At 37.1% G+C, this 20480-nt stretch overlaps 1 protein-coding gene across 8 annotated transcripts in view; it reads right to left on the bottom strand.

The window, feature by feature from the left end:
* The window catches only part of WDR17 (WD repeat domain 17), a 65056-nt gene that overhangs the window by 8176 nt on the left and 36400 nt on the right, over positions 1-20480 (bottom strand). For 7 of the 8 annotated variants that reach the window (XR_008233955.1, XM_052779396.1, XM_052779421.1 and 4 more), the window contains 15 exons: positions 19569-19651; positions 18561-18647; positions 17683-17847; positions 13088-13290; positions 12803-12952; positions 12563-12693; positions 10634-10759; positions 8989-9144; positions 8652-8716; positions 8118-8250; positions 6508-6599; positions 5111-5210; positions 3790-3929; positions 1303-1323; positions 206-317 (listed from right to left, as the gene is read on the bottom strand). Coding sequence is in view for 7 of the 8 variants with exons in the window: in XM_052779396.1 (XP_052635356.1) it covers positions 206-317; positions 1303-1323; positions 3790-3929; positions 5111-5210; positions 6508-6599; positions 8118-8250; positions 8652-8716; positions 8989-9144; positions 10634-10759; positions 12563-12693; positions 12803-12952; positions 13088-13290; positions 17683-17847; positions 18561-18647; positions 19569-19651 (1764 nt within the window). In the remaining variant the exon portion in view is untranslated. The remainder of the gene's footprint in view (positions 1-205; positions 318-1302; positions 1324-3789; positions 3930-5110; positions 5211-6507; positions 6600-8117; positions 8251-8651; positions 8717-8988; positions 9145-10633; positions 10760-12562; positions 12694-12802; positions 12953-13087; positions 13291-17682; positions 17848-18560; positions 18648-19568; positions 19652-20480) is intronic. The other variant, XM_052779389.1, reaches the window with a different exon arrangement.

The following is a 20480-nucleotide window of genomic DNA, read 5'->3' as shown; positions in this document are numbered from 1 at the left end:
ACACAGAATAGAATTGAAGAACTAAAGTCCTTCTTGTGCAATACTGAAAATAAAGTCAATGAAGACTAAAAGAGCAAAAAAGGATATGTAACACGTAAGACTGTTAGTGACAAAGTCATCCTATTTGGCCTATAGTTTTCTGAAATTAATAAACAAATCAATACATAAGCTTGTTAGTGTTCAGGTAAATTCTTTTTCATTGTACCTTTTCATGCAGGTCATTTATTTCTGATACGCATCCAGGATAAAAAGCACACAGTTTTACTAACTGCAATTTATTATCAGGAATCATCATAAGAAGATCAGCTGCTAAATTCCTGCACAAACAAAAGATGACATGTAGTTACTCTTAATGGTTTGTGATAGGAGGAAACTGTTTTCTCTTTTACATTCCTTTTATAAAGAAGAGTTTACTGAAAAAAATACTACTTCCAGAGAAGAGCAGAAGCAACCTCAGTCTCTAAGACTATTTTGGTGTAATAAATGTGGCTTAATCTGTTCATCTTTTGGGGGAAGTCATGTGTTAATTTTCTGTTGCTTTAGTTGGTTGATTTAAACAGCTGTGCAATCCTAAAGCATCAGAACCACCTCAAAGTGAGATGGAAGAGTACATGAGCAGGGATGGGAAGGAGGAAGTAGGACCTATCCAGTTTGAAAGAAGGAAAGAAGTTAATGTGGCTTTGTGTCATGAAACCATCCTCAAACTTCCAGGCTTCTAGAGTTCCATGACATCAGCATAAAGCATCTCTCAGTCATCCAGAATGGCTAGTGCTTCTGTGACGTTACAAAAGAGACATTATACAAGAAAAGAGCGTGATACCTATTTTCATCCTTCTGAAAGGAAAATTGTGTTTTAGCAAACTGACATTTCTGAAATACTCCTAACTTTTTACCATTTGTTACACCCTCCTTAACACAACAAGCAGCTGGAGGGAACATATGTAAATATTAAGAAATTATTTTGAAACAATTATTCTATTGAGCTTTTAATAACTGATTATTCTGGTTGCTCTGTGGCTTTTCTATACATGCAGACATCATTTCTCCTGTGACCCACAAGACTGACTTGCCACTGTGTAAGGCAAAAACTCCTACCGGGTTCCCCTGGATTTTTAGAATGTGGTCCTTGGCTTAAAAAAAAATGTTTGAGTAAGCTACTGACCAATATTTGCAATTGCTTTCTATCCCACTTTCAAGTATTGATCACAATTAAAAGATTAGAACACTTAGTTTAAGCTTATTTTTAGCATTAGTAAAGCCACACAGTTTTCAAATCTATCTCTCTGTAAACAAGCAAAATACCTGTATCCAAGTGATGGAAAGCTAAAAGGAAGACATTGAAACAGTAATGAACAAAACTTTGTTTTATATTCTTGCTTTACAGAGGAAAAATCTAATAGAAAGTAATTAAACTACAACAGCAAATACAAGGGTCAGGTTAACCGACTTTAACAACAACAAAATAGCTTTCCAATGCCTTTTGACAACCTAAAGAAGGTAATGCCAAAAGGTCTTTGGAAAATCTGTTATACTATTACCATGCAATAGCCAATTTTCCAAGTTACAGAAAGGCTCTTTCAGAATATAGGATATTTCACAAGTTCTTAAACTATTTTCAAGATCAGTTACTTGCATGTACTCATTTTCATAAGCAATTTAAACTTTTTTTTGAAGTGATTAGAAATTGCTCAGCCAAAAAACTGAAATCAAATGTTTACTTAAAAAAATCCAAAGAAGCCCTCATATAATGGCCTACAAATTGTGTTACCTGGAATGTTTCTTTAAGAATCAAACTGAAAACACTGTCAGTATAAAGAACAAAATCAAGTGGCTGAGTTTGCATATGCAGAATTCAGTATCTCAAGTAAAATACCACTAGCCTTCTGAATAGCAGAAGGTTGCTTTTAACAGTATTTAGGTGCTAAACACAAATAAAACTAAAATGGTGTCTTAAACACTCACACATTTTCCCAAGGGTGTAGATTTGGAAAGATGGGGAAGGGCATGAATGTTTCATTTTGACTTTTTGGTTTTGATTTTATATTTCAGAGCACTTAAAAAAGACCAAACCAACCAAACAAACAAACAAAAAAACCACCCCACAAGACCCAAAATACATTCCACCAATAACTGATTTCATTATTAACCCATCAAGGTCCTTTTGGTATTCCTTGAGGTGTCTATGATTAAGTGTCTTTCTACAATGAAATGTTTCCAATTGATGGATATCCCTAAGCATAACAATGAGTAAAACAAAAAAGGGAGCCCTTCAAATATCAGAGGCCCTTGAACTCCAGCTTCCCCATACATGATCTTATACATGCAGTGGTCCAAGGGGTATTATGCTGTGCCAGTATCTCTTTATTACAAAATATGAAGACATTCAGGTATCTCTGATCTTTTCCTACAGAATAGAAAAATACGCTGTAATGGCTGCAAGTCAGAATCCAGGATTGCAGGCTGTAGCTGTAATAGGTGTTCAGTATAGCATATGAAACCCACTGACAAATCCAGATGTATGCTTGGGCAATATGCAGTACACCAATTTATAATTTTATCACATATATCCATGTAGACTTCAGTGTACACATGCCATAAGTTTGCATTAGTTTTATGCACATACATGTAAATGCCATACTATTATAAGTACTTGTTACAGCACTGAGTTCAGAACAAGCTTTTTTTATGGAACTGGAAAAAATATACAGTTTTTAGCTCCATGTCCAGTGCTTCCTGTCAGGGGCTACATAAAAATCACTCTTCACAACAAAGGCAGGGAGATCAGAGAAAGAGCTTCAGAGACTTCAAAAGCTGCAGATGGAGTTGCCAAAACAACCCTGTTAGAACCGGTGCAATGCAGACATGCTAAATCATTGCAAAACCAAACCAGCAAGTCATCCATTTCTTGTTTTATCTTTTCCTACAATGCTTCGTTGTCTAAGGCAGGTTAAATGCTCTGAGAGGAGTTCCACTGTGTTTCTCTCAGGCTACCTCTAGATACTTAACGCAAATACCAACTGCAGCAGAAAAAACTGATGCTTAATTGCAGTATCTGTTTAAGCACACGTTTTCTATGAAATGTTAATTCTGAAACACCTGTACAGCTGCCAAGTATACCTTAGGAAGATTTTCTACTTTTCACTGGTAGACAAAAAAACAGACCAAAACTATCCTTCAAAGTAAAATCACCACAGGGAGGAAAAGAAAATGTAGCAGAGATAAAGCTTCCCCTATATGCAACACAGAAATGACTTACTCCTGCAGAATTAAACAGTAATCCTGTTTCCTTAAATCTTGTCAGCTGTCTTGTATTCCTAATACCAATACACAATAATTCCTCAGCCTCTTAGGTTTTTATATTTTTCAAGCAAGTACTTAAAAATCACTTCACAGATCCTACTTAAGCTTCTGTTCCTTTTGACTTTATAATTCAGTTCTAGCCTTACTTTGTCTGAAGCAGTCATTTTTACTCAGTAGAGACTAGGACTTCTATGCTACCTATTGCCCAAGTACCTAGGTTTTTTTTTTCAGTGGGTTTCATACTCTGTTTGACAATGACTCTTCTCTCATTTACAATGCATACATAATGTATTTTGAGATTAAAGCAGAACATTTGCATGCCCTATACTTCAAAGGTCTAATATAGCAATTCTTATTCACGCAGCAATTCTTATTCTACCTACCTATGGTGGTTTGGTGTCTATAAAGTTTCAGAAAGAAACACCTTTATCATTTTGTCAGGGGGAAAAAAAAAATAAAAAAATCTTCTTTGGATTAAGAAATTCTTACCATGTTGTTACTGTCATACATTTTCTTGCTAGTAATTCTAGGGCATAATGTGTTGCTTGTGCTGCACTTTCTCCTAAGACAGTACCAACACTGATTGCCAACTCCAGTTCATTTCCACGAATCAGGTTTGCCATCGCAAGCTTGCTCAATGAAAAAATTATATCATTAAGGGACACAAGCACTTTTAGGGATTCACCATGTTGAGCATATGACATTGATTTATGAGACTGCTTTTTACAGAAGGACAAAATATGTATTAGTTAAAGCAACTTATATATAATTTGGGTCTCTTGAACAAGTAAATAATTGTGCACCACGTGTTAATCAGTTTTTAAATAACCAAATATATTTCCATTAGCAGAATCTTCCTTTATTCAACCAAAGAGATTATATAAATATCATACCCAAAAAGTGATAATGATTCCTTCTAGTCTTAAGTAAGGACACTAGCTTTCAGAGTACATATTTCCCCTCTCTTTCGATGAAAGGAGACTACCCCCCCCCCCCAAAACCAAACAAACCACCAAACCAGGAAGGACTCTCCTGTTCTTACCCTCTCTGGGCAACTGGAGTTGCTGGTAGGCATAGCAGAATATTAAACAGTAAGAGACTACACAACAACTTGAAATATGTCTATTCATGTCTATAATACAGGCATTAAATGATTATTGCTTTCTCTCTGAACAGCTCATTAAGATGGAATTTTACTCATTTTGGGGGATAGAGCAGGAAGAATATATGGAGTCAGCAACAACAAATCCAGAGAGAATGAGGAAATGAAACAATTTGTAAAACTACAAACAAAATGAAAAATCTAATAAAATGTTTCCTATATGTCAGCCCTATTTTTGTACCGAGGGGTAGGGTTTTTTCTTATTTACATCATCATTTAGACTGCAAATTCTTCAAGGTAGAGATTGCATCTTTTGCAGCACAATGAAGTTCCAGTTCTGAATGGCTCTTATGAGTCACCATAAACAATAAGCAGTAATACTTATGTGTATATGTAAGGTACTTAGATACCTTATATTTTGTAATATAACAAGACACTGCATATATGAAAATACAATTAAATAACAACATACTACTGTCTGTGCATGACAAATCTTGAATTTAATAGAATCAGGGGATTTTTGCTACTAACTTTAATACTGTAAGGATCAAACTCTCTGTATAAATATATACAAAGCAAATACTAAGTATAAGTAATACATTTTAGAATGTGGTACATACATTTTAAAAAACAGTTAGCACGTGGAGATGTAAAAAGGAAGTCAATGTTGGCCTCTCCATAGTTAAAGAGGAAAAAAAAAAAAATTACCTCTATATTTTCAACAGCCAGATGGCAACATGCTGCAAGCACTGCATGGCCATCCTGAAAATACCATTCTGCCAGTTCTTTACTGACCTTGTGCAGAAGCCTGCAAGAACAAAACATGAATTATGCAAGGTCACTTAAAGGTTGGAGTTCTTTGGTTCTTAATTTATGTACAAGTCAACAAACTTGCTTCTATACCCTAAAATTTCTATATTTGACTTACAGATAATGACACCGCCAGCTTACAAAATGCAATCAACTTGAGCTTCATCCACCACTTATGTTGGTGCATATTCAGGTGGGTCAGTTTCCCAAAATCTACATCAGTATGGAGATGTCTCTTCAGATTGACAGAAGAAAAACCAAATATCTGGATATTCATTCTGTACCTGTGAACTCTGCATAAATATCTCTCTAATTGCTCAAAAATTGCACATGTAAATAAAGTAACTACACAGCCTCCAAGCTACTTTTGTTACTACACATATAACTTGATAATGTAATTTAGGTTTTGAGCACTGTTCTAAACAAGGAGAGATGCATGGTTTCTTTTATGGGCACATACCGTGAAAATATGGCCATTAGTGTACATTTGCAGAAACTTCACCGATGATAAAGAGCGAAGCTTCAGGAGGAGAAGATGCATAAAACATAGGGTCTTACAGATACTTGTTAATGCTAAATCTTACTCTACTTACCAAAAGTTCTAAGTTAATATGCTAAGTAGTGTTTAGACTAAGTCAAGGATTTTTCAGCTTCTCATGCCCAGCCAGCAAGAAGGCTGGAGGAACACAAGAAGTTGGGACGGGAGACAGCCAGGGCAGCTGACCCAAACTAGCCAACAGGGTATTCCATACCATATGACATCATGCCCAGTATGTAAACTGCAGGGAGTTGGCCTGGGGGGATCGCTGCTCTGGGACTTACTGAACATCAGTCGGCAGGTGGTGAGCAATTGCATTGTGCCTCATTTGCTTTGTATATTCCAATCCTTTTATTAGCGTTGTCATTTTAGTATTGTTATTATTAGTTTCTTCCTTTCTGTTCTATTAAATTGTTCTTATCTCAACCTTCGAGTTTTACCTTTTTCCTTCTGATTCTCTCCCCCATCCCACTGGGTGGAGGGGGGAGTGAGCGAGCAGCTGCATGGTGCTTAGTTACTGGCTGGGGTTAAACACCACATATGAAAAATCCATTTGGTGCCAGAAGGTGGCACAATGGGGGAATTATTCAGTGTAGCATCAGTTAGTAACTCTATCAACTAAGTACTAGAAGATGTATTATTTTGTTGTCAAATTCTACATTGCTGATGCCAAATTAAACCACTAAGGTTTATCTCCCTTGATGACTTTACATCCTGCACTCAGATGAGGCTTTAGATATAAAATAGAACAACTTACTCGTTATAATCATCTGTATTGTTTCCACCAGAATTTGAAGATCCACTTGTTGTGGAGAGTGGTGGCATCTGTATATTTCCCTCACAAGCTGCCTAGAAGTTAATAAAAAAATGGATTAATTAATGCATCAATCAAACTGAATATGAAATGTGATTTTTCAACAACAAAAAAAATAACCTAAGGCGAATAAAATTTTTCTAAAGCCCAGCTATAACAAAGGCAATGTTTAAACCAATGAACTTATTCATAGCTGAATCTTAGCCTAGTTTCATCCAGCCATACAAGAAATTCTACAGAAGCAAGAGACCTCTTCCTTCCTATGCATTTGTACAGGATTTTTCCAGCATTTGAATACGCTTAAAATGGACAGCAATGGCTACAACCTTGATTTTTACACCCTAAGGAGCAAGTGGCTGCGAGTGAAGCATGAACTCCATAGATACTTCTCAGTAGGTATACCAGCAAATCTGAAAAGGTTTATATAGTGACATAAGCTGAACGTTTTTCATGTCTGGCAATAAATTATTTTTAATATTAAACAAGAAGAGATCAGTGTGGGTTAAAAGGAAATTCTTTCATGTGCTTTAAGGTGTAGCTGGGGTAACAACATTAAAACTCAGGGCTCAATTAAAAGGGAAAGTAAGTCATGATATTTTCTTGCTTAATATTATCCAATTAAACCTTTGAGACAGAGACTATTCTATGAATTGTAATAAAAGCAACCCCTGCAATGTCTCTCTCACAAGAAAAATGAAGATCTTTCTAAAGCTTTAAGGTGCTTTAAGGTTCAAGCATTATAACTTGTTAAACTCAAGCATACCTCAAAGTTACATTCTGTGCACTATTCAGCTACTATTAGAACAACAACATAGAGACAGACAACTTCCAAAGCACAAATTCACATGCATTATTGGAGTTCTTATCCCTGAGGTAACTGAACATTCAAGGACAGGTAGGCATGAGAGAATGTACCAGGGACAAATCTTGACAGTTTATTTAACAAACTATATTAAGTATCCAGAAATTATTCAAAAAGAATAAAGGAATGGTGAGAAAGAGTGAAACAAAGTATCAGTCTCGCATGTTTTGCATGCCCTTTAACTTGTGTTTACATTAGGAAGCAGATGGGACATACGTGCTTTTGGTAATCTCTTGCACTGTTTTTTGTATTAATTTGAAAGTTTGATTTCCTATATGGATTACTACTGCAACTGAGCAGTTTCACCCAAAGATTCTATAGAAAGTAGTATAACCAAGACCTCAGCAGAAATGCAAGAGAAATCCTACATGTCTTTGATGTTAAGGGCAATATTGACTGCTGAAAATCAGCTTAATTTTCTACTTCAACCAAAACCGAATACATCAGTTTTCATGATGGGTATTTGATTGCAATTTAGAAGAATCAGGCTTAAAAATCTGTAAACATGAGATACCTTTTTATGATTTCTGCATAAAACCTGGTCAATACAATACAGAAGTAAGGAGTAGGGTATAATTATTTAGCCATTTCACAAAAGCAAACAGTGCTAGCCTTTTAAATATGCTTGTCATCTTTCGAGTAAGAAACAAAGAGCTAAGTACATCTCCCACACTGTTATACATAATAATACCTGTGCAACAAGAAGAGCCTCTTTAAGCTGGCCTCTTGAAGTAAAGAAAGAAACTAGTTTCTTCACATCTCCGATAGCTATACAGTATGGGATGACATCATCATTTTCTTCCTGAATTAACTGATCAGCTCTCCTAATTAAACAAATGAATAAATAAGCAAGAAAGATCTACATATATAATTGATCACTAAACTTATCTCTATGGTATAGGTGTTACATGAAGCCATATAAAGTTCACTGAAACCCATCTGCCTTTCCAGACCTCAGAAGACTTGCAAAATGTGGATACTGCACTAAAGAGTTTCCAGTTAAAGTTGCAATTTATTCTCAACCCTTTAACTTGATTCCTGCACACAAAATCGTTGTTGAAATCTTCCCCAGTTCCATCCCAAAGCTTACTGAACAAAAGGTAACATCACTCGAATGCTGTAACAAAAGCCAAGTACAACTGATAATAGCATCCATCCTTCCTACTTGTCTGTGTCCTTTTATGGACAGAAACTACAGTTCAGCATCATATTTTTACTACCTTACCTTTGCATTAACTTCCTCCAATATTTCATCGATACACCAGGTGCAACTGAGAGAGCTTTGTCCCACTAGGAGAAAGCAGCAATACATTTCACCTGATCATTTTATTTTGAGAAACAGCTGTATTTTTAACTAGCTTCATGTTTCTTCCATTAAATTTATCAAAAGGTTAAATAAGGAATGAGCTATGCATTAGACTGCATATGTTAATATCATTGGAGCAAGATTATTCTTTTCTGGACTTAGGACCCATTCTGTTGCTACCCCATCTTTGCTAGGATAGCTGGTTTTCAGAAAACTTCATATTATATTGTTCTTCTATAATGTTCTGATATTTTACCTCTCCAAGTTCTACCATTAGTTCACAATATCGCTGAATTTGTCCTAATCTTAAATGTATTTCTGCAGCTTCTTTAAGCCTCTCCTCTTTGCTTGGTGCACCAATACCACCTCCAAACTTGGACATTTTTACTGTTGTCAATTCTTGTGCCTTGGACTAAGGGGGGAGAAAAAAAAAGATAAAAAAGTTTTTTAAAAAAATACAGTTTTCTGCAATGAAAACAAGTTTTCTTAAGAATAAATTAGTGTCAAACATTACAATGGAATATAAATGCTATCATTTAAGAAAAAAATCATTTTGAGAAAATAGCTGGAAATTGTACTTATTACCATTATAATGATGTCCACATAAAGAAAGAATACAGTTGGCTCAACCTGTGTCATGATCTGTCATACCCCATTAACCTTACGACCAATAAATGATTTATATTCCCAACCACTGCAATTTTTATATTAGTTGAAGAGAGAAGACTAAATTTTCCATCTGACAGAGTTTAAGAAACAAGCTGCAACAGGATCACATTTAATGTAAAAAAAGGCAAGAGGAGCTTCACTTCACATTTCAAGGATTCTCAGTTTAACTCTATCATCAATATACGTGAGATGGTGTTTGGCTATTCATGGCTTTACAATACCATATATGGAGGGTGGAGAACGAATTTTGAACATTCTTCACCAAAGTAAACTGCAATGTAGACTAATGGCAGCTGCTGAGAAAGGATCTATTTTTTTTTTTAAAACAAACTATGTTACTTTTTTACTTGGCATGCCTATCTTTTTTATCATTGTCATGCTGAAGTCATAAGGCATGTAGGACACTCTTTAAGAGTCTGTGATTTTGCAAGAGGCAGCCTGCAACAGCAAACAACAGATGATAGCTGGCAGGTATTTAGCTCTGGGGTTGGCAAGTGGGGAGTTACACATTTCCTGATCCATACCAAAAGATATCTTTCCTCTATTTACAACCCAGTCATTAGAATATGGGACACTTTAGTATCCCTAAGAAGTCCCTGACAGAACCATGTATCCCCATATTCTGCACAAATTTTATGTCTGGTTGCATATTCACATACACAGCTACTAATAAATTTATGGCCTAGTACTTGAGTTTCACATTCGCATCTGAGTCACTCTTCAGCTGCATATCTGTATTAATGACAGGTTCTTGTTTTTCCACTCCTTCTTCCAGACAGCTAGAGTGTATGTCTGCTGACTCTCCTCCGTTTTCAGACATGAATTCCCCTGTCCCTGCATCTGAACATAACTACAAACTTCCTGCTTACACAACCAAATAATTTGACTTTACTGAATGTAAAAGTACAGTATATATAATAGGGAAGACAAACTCGCTTCATAGCTCAAGCTGTAGTGATGCTTGCTTTGCCATTTCTCTTAATTATTTTGAAAACTGCTTTTCTAGCTAACAACTGTAACCTAGCCTTTTAACACTGAGTATGCATGAAGTCACGCAGACTTAGCTTGATGCTATTGTTCTAAAAGACCAGTACTGCACAGAGAACTGATATTGCACAAATATCTTTGGACATGAAATAAATTGTGACCCTTTTGTAAAGCATTAAAAGTTAAAGAGTGAAATACTATATGGATTAATAACCATTTTCACATACTGTTTATGCTTCACTTACCATTCTAAATCTAATGAGATGCTTCATATGCATAATTCCTTTGCAGTAGTTTTGTGGAAGCAAACTGTCATCCTGTCCTTTTATTACAGCAACCAAATCCCATAAATTTTTGCTGCCTCCTGGAGGCTAAAATTGTTAGGGAAGAAAAGAGTGGTATTACAGTAATGTTCAAGAGAGAAACTTGAACTTACAAAGACATTGGAAAACATTTGTCAGTCAATTTCAAGAAATACAATTTCAGACGATTTCAATATTAGAAGCTTTACTATGAAGACATGAATTAGTTCGAGATGCTACAACTCCTTCAGTCTTCTTGAAGGCTGTGAAGATAGAGCAAGATCTGTGGACATAAGTATTCGGTTATGTGTGGACATAGTTGATGGCTCGCCATTAGAGTTTTCCCTTTTGCTCCCAAAGGAATACAAGCTATCTGGTGGCTACTGCTGGCATAAAACAACATTCAACTGCTGGGATGCAGGAGCTGCCCCAGTAGTATTTTAGCATTTCCTGTAGAGCAAAAGGCATGGGCCAGGTAAAAAACAACTTCAAGGCTCGACTGCCACGATCTGGGTTACTATTTTAATATTAAATCTTAAAACAGACACATATGGTATAACTGTATATGCACAAAATCTTGCAGGCCATCAAGGCAATTTTTTTTAAAATACATTTTAAGCATTTTTATTGGTCTAACATTTGAATCAATCCTTCTGTAGAACTAGGACAATGGTTTAATATTGAAGGAGGTCTAGAAAAGAGTGAGTAATTAAAAGCTTAAAAAAAAAGTAAATCATTAAACCTTTGACCTGAAGGAGCTTTTCTAAGAATAACAGGATTACAAGTTTAGAAGTCCAATTATTTCTGAACTGGTAAAAAGCAGGAGATCCTGCTAGGAAAAAAAAAAAAAAAAAAAAAAAAAGACTATTCCCTCTTTTTTCAGTCCCTTTAACCTCTTATTTGACTCCCTATAGTTTAAGCACAACCCTTTATTTTCTGAACTCAAAAAGCACTGAACACAGCTGATCAAAAAAAGTTTTTGTTCTTGGAAAATTCTAATCTTATAAACAGTTTTACTCTCGAATCAACATGGGACATCAAAATTCGTAACTTCTGTAAAACAAGGAATTCCATAAAAATCTATTTTTAATAAAACATGAAATTTCAAGATTTGTAATTGAGGAAGATTGTTTCAGCATTTCTAAATCATAGACTTCAACTTCGCTAGAAATCAAAACAAGTATTTTGGATGAACTAGGTCTTTGTAGATCAGTGTATTGACTTAAGTCACAACAGTGCTTGACACAAGCTGTAGCTCCAGGTCATTTTTGTTCTTGTTCTACCTCAACTTCAGTTCCTATGCAGATAAGCACTCACAGGAACCCAGTAGTTTATATTTTTAACTCAATTGCACAAAAAGGCTGCAATGATTTATAGGAAATACTACTGTACAATGGAGCAAAGGCAATTGATGGATACTGGGGCATGGCTCATCCAGATCTACAGCTCCTAGAAGGTAATACAGCAGTTTTGGCACAGGCACTTGGGCAGTTCAAACCTTATCTGTAACGAGGGTGTCCCTTTGATGGTTTAAAATTAAAAAATCCAATGTAGTTTGATAAAACACATCTTTTCATTTTCTTCAATAGAAAATTCCTGTCAAATCAAACTTTTCCTATGGAAAATTAATTATCCCACCTGTTTCACTTTGTGAAAAATTAGTGTTCACAACTGACAAACAATTCAGTCATGGACATGTTTACATGAAGAACTTTTAAGAGACTGAATTGATTTCTGCATATTTTCTGAGCCCTCTTTAAGAAAGAGAGAAAAAAAAATGGTAGAGAAGAAATTAATTTCAGTTTTGGAGATCAATTTCAGAAGAGAAAGTCATGTACACTGACAACATCCTTAAGTTTGCAGAGTACTTACTGAAAAACATTCTGAAAACCACCTTAGTTTTTTTCCTCGAGGATTTCCTGTCAATTTTTCCACTTCTTGTTTAATATCCCTGGAAACTTTACCACACAGCAAAGGAGGAGCACCAGATTCCACAGCACGATCTAACACACACAAAGATTTATACATGAAAATTAAAAAAACAAGAAAAAAAGAAAAAAAAAGTATAGTACATACAGAAAATTAAAACAACGGTATATACAATTTACTTACCTGTATTACCGATAATCTCATCCCAACATCTATCTGCTAAGATATTTATTTGTAGAGGGTTTATAAGAGGTGTCAATGACCAGAGTCTCACAGTGGAGTCACGAGAGCAAGATGCCATAGTAAATGGACGACTAGGATGACATGTTAATCCTAGTAGAGAGGGCATTTAAAAACGTAGTCAAATAATTAAGTTTATCTAATAACCAGTTTACATTATTTTATAAATTTTAAGATATTTTAAAATGCATTTCAATACAGAAATAAAATAAAATTTTAAAATATTACCATATACATCTGCACCATGATCATAAACTGTGTCCAAACATGTTCCATCTCTTGTGTCCCAGACTCGAATTGTATAGTCCCAACTGCCAGATATTAGAAGGTAAGGAATTTCAGGATTCCACATCAGTCCCCGTACTGGAGCTGTATGTCCACTAAGAACATTTATACAAGCATCCTGTGTATAATCCCATATTCGAACAGTACTGAAACAGGATAAAAAAAAGACACCTATGTCCATCAAATCTCCTACTGAAATATGATTATCTGTCTACTTCAGCAACATTCTAAGCTTCAAATTTATCAGAATATTTATTTGCAGTATGTTTATAGAAGTTGCAATAAGAGAGGTAGCAGCCAATGCCCTTCATGTTTAGGATGGGGTACAAAATACACCAAAGGCAGTTCACCAGGCAAGAAACTATTCCATCCACCGCATAGTCTTTCAAAAATCTCACATGCACCATTATCTTACATGTCAGTGAGAGAAAGAGGTTTGCCCATATGCCTGGATGTGTATTATATTTGTCTGTTAGGACTCTCAAGGGGAAAAGAATGAAAGAAAAACAAAGCAGAACTGTAAGATCTATCTTTCCTATGGCTTTAACAGCCTTCTAAACAGACCCAGGAAACTACAGACCTGTTAGTCTAACCTCTGTTCCTAGAAAAATTATGAAGATTATACTGGGTACTACTGAAAGGCATTTAAAGAATAATGCAATCATCAGGCACAGTCAACATGGGTTCACAAAGGGAAAGTCCTGTTTAATTAATTCGCTATTCTTCTATGATAAGGTTACCCTCCTAGTGATGCAGGATGTTTTTCTGAATACAATGGCATTGCTGTTGCTTTGCCTGATTGTTTGCTGATCAGTGGTGGATGGGGGTTCTGTATGTTGCAAAATGTGTGAGAAATTGCTTTTGGATGGCCTTGCAGTTTCTGGGCCATCCCGGATGAGCCCCCACTGAAGAAGATAAGGACTTTAGCCCTTTTAGGTAACTTAGTTTAGAAGTATCCATGTGAATTACGTCAAAATGTAAGCATAAATAATAGAAGCACTAACGAGCATTCTTTAGGATAAGATGTATCAAACATGCAGAAGATCACACTGTGCAGAATCATCCGAGAAGGGTCAAGTAGTGGACAAGTGAGGAAGACTATGGAAGACCACCAGAGGACTCCTGAAGACCACCAGAGACCTTCAATGCGCCTACGTAAAGGACATTTGCATATGCTAATAGTTTCCCAGAAAACTAATGAATATGTATAACATTTCTCAGAAATCTAGTGAATATGTATGTATGTAGAACATGTACTTAACCTGCCCAATTAGGCCTGACGGTGTGCACGACAGGTGGAGCAATCCCCCGTGCACCCAGCGCTGCAATAAAGAATGCCTGCTTTCTGAAACTCCAAAATCGAGTCTTAGAGAGTTTCTTCGACTGGCTTTTTCGGTATCACTAGTGGATGAATGGAAGGTGGTGGATGTAGTTTTTCTGGATTTTAGTAAGGCTTTTGATACTGTCCCTCACAGCATCCTTCTGGACAAGCTCTCCAATGGTGGGACAAGCGGGTTCACAGTGCACTGAGTGAAGAACTGGGTGAACAGCAGGGCTCAAAGGGTTGTAGTGAATGGGACCACATCTGGCTGGCGACCGGTCACCAGCAGTGTTCCTCAGGGTTCAGTTCTAGGGCCAGTTCTGTTCAATATATTATCAATGATCTGGATGCAGGATTTGAATACACCATTAGCAAGTTTGCTAATGATACCAAACTGGGAGGTACTGTTGATTCTCCTGGGGGACAAGATGCCTTGCAGAGGGATCTAGATAGATTGGAGCATTGGGCAGTGATTAATGGGATAAAATTTAACAAGTCCAAATGCCAGATTCTGCACCTGCAACAGAGTAACACTGGGCACAAGCATAAACGGGGAGAGGAGTGGCTGGAGAACAGCCCTGCAGAAAGGGATCTGGGGGTGCCGTCAACAGCAGGCTCACTGAGTCAGCAGTATACCCTGGCAGCCAAGAGGGCAAACCCCATCCTGGGGGGCATCAAACACAGGATAACCAGCTGGTCAAGAGAGGCGATTATCCCACTGTGTTCAGTGTTGGTGCGGCCTCACCTTGAGTACTGTGTGTGGTTCTGGGCCCCACAATTCAAGAAGGATGTGAAGGTCTTTGAATGTTTCCAGAGGAGGGCAACAAAGCTGGTGAAAGTGCTGGAAGGCATGTCCTATGAGGAATGGCTGAGGACTTTGGGTTTGTCCGGTTTGGAGAAAAGGAGGCTGAGGGGCGACCTCATTGCTCTCTACAGCTTCCTGAGGAGGGGACGTGGAGAGGCAGGTGCTGATCTCTTCTCCCTGGGATCCAGTGATACGACACATGGGAATGCTTCAAAGCTGCACCAGGGGAGGTTTAGACTGGACGTTAGGAAGCATTTCTTTACCGAGAGGGTGGTCAAACACTGGAACAGGCTTCTGAGAGAGGTGCTCGATGCCCCAAGCCTGTCAGTGTGTGAGAGGCATTTCGACAATGCCCTTAACAACATGCTTTAACTTCTGGTCAGCCCTGAAGTGGTCAGGCAGTTGGACTAGATGATTGTTGTAGGTCCCTTCCAACCAAAATATTCTATTCTGTTCTCCCCTTTGAACAAAGCATTTGTCACATGGCAGAAATGGACACCACACTATCTTAAATTGTGAAACTCCCACCATAATTACACAAGTAATGAGGAAGAATTCATACCAGCTTTCTCGATATTTTTTTTTTTTTCCTTTTAACCAAGTGAGTTTCTAACATTTCCTTTTATTTTCAGTAGTTGCTATCTCTGGGTATAGCTAATTGAGCAGACTACAGAATTAGGAAATTAAAAGTTGTCCTGGTTTCAGCTGGGATAGAGTTAACTGTCTTCCTAGTAGCTGGTACAGTGCTATGTTTTGAGTTCAGTATGCGAAGAATGTTGATAACGCTGATGTTTTCAGTTGTTGCTCAGTAGTGTTTAGACTAAAGTCAAGGATTTTTCAGCTTCTCATGCCCAGCCAGCGAGAAAGCTGGAGGGGCACAAAAAGTTGGCACAGGACACAGCCAGGGCACCTGACCCAACTGGCCAACGGGGTATTCCATACCATGTGACGTCCCATCTAGTATAGGAATGGGGAAGTGGGGGCAGGGAATCGCCGCTCGGGGACTGGCTGGGTGTCGGTCGGCGGGTGGTGAGCAATTGCACTGCGCATCATTTGTACATTCCAATCCTTTCATTATTACTGTTGTCATTTTATCAGTGTTATCATTACCATTATTAGTTTCTTCTTTTCTGTTCTATTAAACCGTTCTTATCTCAACCCACGGGTTTTGCTTCTTTTCCCGATTTTCTCCCCCATCCCACTGGGTGGGGGGGAGTGAGTGAGCGGCTGCGTGGTGTTTAGTTGCTGGCTGGGGTTAAACCACGACAAAAGTTCAGTTTCTTTTACAGTTTCTCCAGTGCTGCAAAGGGGCCATTTGATGGACCTTGCCACAAAGCAGAATCCACAAGTTAGAAGGCCATTTTATATATTTACATATGTATAGTCCTACAGCAGTATGTGCTCACGTGTGACCCTCGCTTACTGCTCCAATGTACTGTATAAGCCTAGGTGCTCAACAGGTCATCTGAAATAGCTCTGAGTTTGACTATGAACAGGAGTGTTACCAAGTACAATAAACTCAAAAAACTGCTTACTTTCTGTGTTACCTGGGACTAAGTTATTCAACAATCCCCCTCCCTCAAAGTGAAAGTGTCACTGCATTCTGGAAATCCCTCTGTAATCAAGTTTTATTACACAGCCATGTTTGGTAATAAAACCAGAATATCTCATAACGACACTATGACAGAATTTTGGATTCACTACTTCTTGCTCATGTGAAATAGAGAGAATTGACATGTAAAAAGTTTGTTCTCAAGTTGGTTTCTTTCATGAATCATTATACTACGAACTAACAGATTTTGCTGCAAGCATAGACATCTAACGAATGATAGTGGGGAAAGCAATAGAAGCCAATACTCCAAACCTATGATACTTTCAAAAATGTTTTGTATACTTTGCAGGTAAGTGGCTTAGAATCATAGAAAAATCCTTCCTCTCCTGCTTACCATAGACTGATGCGCTCTCCCTCAAAAAATGTCATCAAAACCAACAAAACAGAAGTACTTAGCACTCATTAAAAATCTCCACAGATTCTACTTAATTATACTTTTGAAAGACATCAGGTAAGAGCAGGTCTTGCACCCATATCTTTAGACATAATGTAAACACATGGTATCCTCCTTATATCATTCCTAGGCGTAACAGGTATCAGTCACTGACTCTACTCTTGGGAAAGCATCGAAAAGTTGCATTGCTATAGCAGCTGTGACAATTTTAGATAATGATCCTGCTGCCCAAATACTATATTAAGCTAACAGCAAAGCTACAGCCTGAATCTGAACAAGACAGATTTAGATTATTATATTATTCAGAGGTTTCAAAGGTGCCAGCACCAGCACAACTAAAGATCTTAAGTTTCTCTAATAGTCCTGCCTGAGTTTTTAAATTGTCTAATACTTCAGAAATACATACCCATCATCAGAGCCACTGCAGAGGATTCCTTCTCTCAGAGGAGACCACCGTACATGAAACACCTTTGCAGTATGCCCTGTAAAAACTTTCAGTGGCTGATCAGAGCTGGTTGCCAAGTAGTAAACACGAACATTTTTGTCCTCACAACCAGTAGCTATCATATCTCTGCAAAATAAAAATAATAAAATCCTCAGTCAGAGATCATCAAAAGTACTCACATTTTTTTAGTTTAAAAATAGATATGATGGGTATTTTTGCAATTTACTTTAAAAAATAGCATATTCTTGCTTCCCTTTGTGTCTTTGTGATGTAATTATTGATAACCCAATTAAATATACTAAATCAGAAAAAAACTTGATAAAGATCCATTAGTTGCAATAGGGAACAGTATTTGCATTACAGTCTGACCAAGCACCCAACACACAACTATTAATAGACTGAATTACTGTATAATTGTTTTTTGACAAAAAGTTCTCATGTTGTTTTTAGGAATTACCTGCAAAATTAACATATAACACAGTGTATTTAGTTGCCTGCTATATCTTCAGCTTAGTAGTCATTAAAAAGAAGCCAATCTAAATCCCTCTTTCCTGAATGTCTGCTTTTTTTTCCCCATTATATATGCAGCCAGAGAATTTTTTTTTTCTCTCATCAATATGAAAAGATCCTCTTTTGAAAGTTAAGTAAGTTTATGCTGGGCAATGAAATCCACTACTGGGAACACAGAGGGGCTACAGATATATCCTACTGTGGAACAGAAAAAAAATTCAGTGCTCTAATATCATGGTAAATATCACATTCTAAACTTCGTGTTACTTTATTGGTAATCAATTTAAATAGTAAATATTATCAATTATTTGGGTTAATTTTTTACTTACTTGTTGTTTTGACTCCAATCACAGCCAAACACTGCAGCTGGATGTTTGTACTTGTGAAGAACCTTGCCATCAATGGTTCGAATAATACTGAAACCAATCACAATATAATATTATGAGGAAAAAAGCATTCCAAGTAGCCTATCCAAAAGTCAAGTTTGATTCTGTGCAAATAAACCAGACGGCAAAAAAATCACACAGAAAGAATACGAGAAATCTTTATTCCTACAGTCCCTCAAGTACAAGTGTTTGTTTCCCAGCAAAACATTTAATTGGACTTCAGAGTCCATGTTCCTTCAGAGAGGCTGTAAAGATGTCCACTGCGGTACCTCCCTCCCTGAAAGGATCCTCATAGCCCAAAATCTAAATAGCAGCTATGGCTTTAAGGTACAAATAGATCTTTAGAGATTTAAAAAACAAACAAACAAGTAAAAGAAAAGTTGATTGATTGTTTTCTAAAATTCATGCTCATTACGTTTGAGCAGAAATAACACGGGTAGCAAAGGAAAAGAATGAACAAGGATTTTAAAATGTACTGAAACACAATACACGCAAAATTGTTCTCAATGGGCATTTGCAAGTTTTTACAAATAAGCTATTATACTCCTGTAATGGTATAATTACAACTACTTTGTTTGAAAACAGTGATTTCTAGTCCTTGAAATAACAAATGTAAAAACAAATTTTAAAATTAAGTAAAGTGGGATAGCTTTTGAAAAGTGTCCTCCATATCTACAAATTAGAAACCTAGAAGAATATTCAAGGCTAAATAAAAATCAATATTCAGTTTCACTATCACAGTGTCTTAGACACTATTCTTTTTGCAAACATTTCCCTTTTTTTTCCCCTTAAAATCATGAATAATATATCCTAACAAGTACAGGAGATTAATATAATCCAAGTTTTGTCCAGTAAGAAAAGTTTTAAAATTAGTCACTGATAGTACTGTCAAAGTTTACTGACTTGAGAAGTGCATTTAGCAATTTTTTTTTTTCTTCCAATAACACTCACCAAAATCCATCACCGCTGCAGGTTGCTATTCTTTTGGAATCTTTATGACTCCAGGCAATGCAGAAGATTCCATTCTTTCCATGCTTCAAAAAATGCAAAATACCTATCAATAAGAAATAATTCACCCCTTTTTCTCTCATCTATTGACTCATCTTTTTTATTTTATTCTCCTATGGGCTTCAGCCCTTTTCTCCCAGTAAAGTACACTGTACAAAATCATATGATGAGCACCTGTCCTGGTTTCAGCTGGGATAGAGTTAACTGTCTTCCTAGTAGCTGGTACAGTGCTGTGTTTTGAGTTCAGAGCGAAGAATGTTGATAACACTGATGTTTTCAGTTGTTGCTCAGTAGAGTTTAGACTAAAGTCAAGGATGTTTCAGCTTCTCAAGCCCAGCCAGCGAGAAAGCTGGAGGGGCACAAGAAGTTGGGAGGGGACACAGCCAGGGCACCTGACCCAAACTGGCCAACGGGGTATTCCATACCATGTGATGTCACATCTAGTGTATAAACTGGGGGGAGTGGGGGCGGGGAATCACCGCTCGGGGACTAACTGGGTGTCGATCGGCGGGTGGTGAGCAATTGAACTGCGCATCATTTGTACATTCCAATCCTTTTATTATTGCTGTTGTCATTTTATCAGTGTTATCATTATCATTATTAGTTTCTTCTTTTCTGTTCTATTAAACCGTTCTTTATCTCAACCCACAAGTTTTACTACTTTTCCCGATTTTCTCCCCCATCCCACTGGGTGGGGGGGGGGAGTGAGTGAGCAGCTGTGTGGTGCTTAGTTGCTGGCTGGGGTTAAACCACGACAATGGGGCATGAATAATTGTGCTATGTGAAAACTTAAGTGGGACACGTATCACGATGAGTGTTTGAGAAAAGATGTTTAGTAGTACAAGTGCAAATCTT

This window comes from Harpia harpyja, chromosome 2 (genome assembly GCF_026419915.1).
Source record: "Harpia harpyja isolate bHarHar1 chromosome 2, bHarHar1 primary haplotype, whole genome shotgun sequence".
NCBI lineage: Eukaryota > Metazoa > Chordata > Aves > Accipitriformes > Accipitridae > Harpia > Harpia harpyja.
Note: the sequence above shows the minus strand (reverse complement) of the source record. Positions and strands in the feature narration are given on the sequence as shown.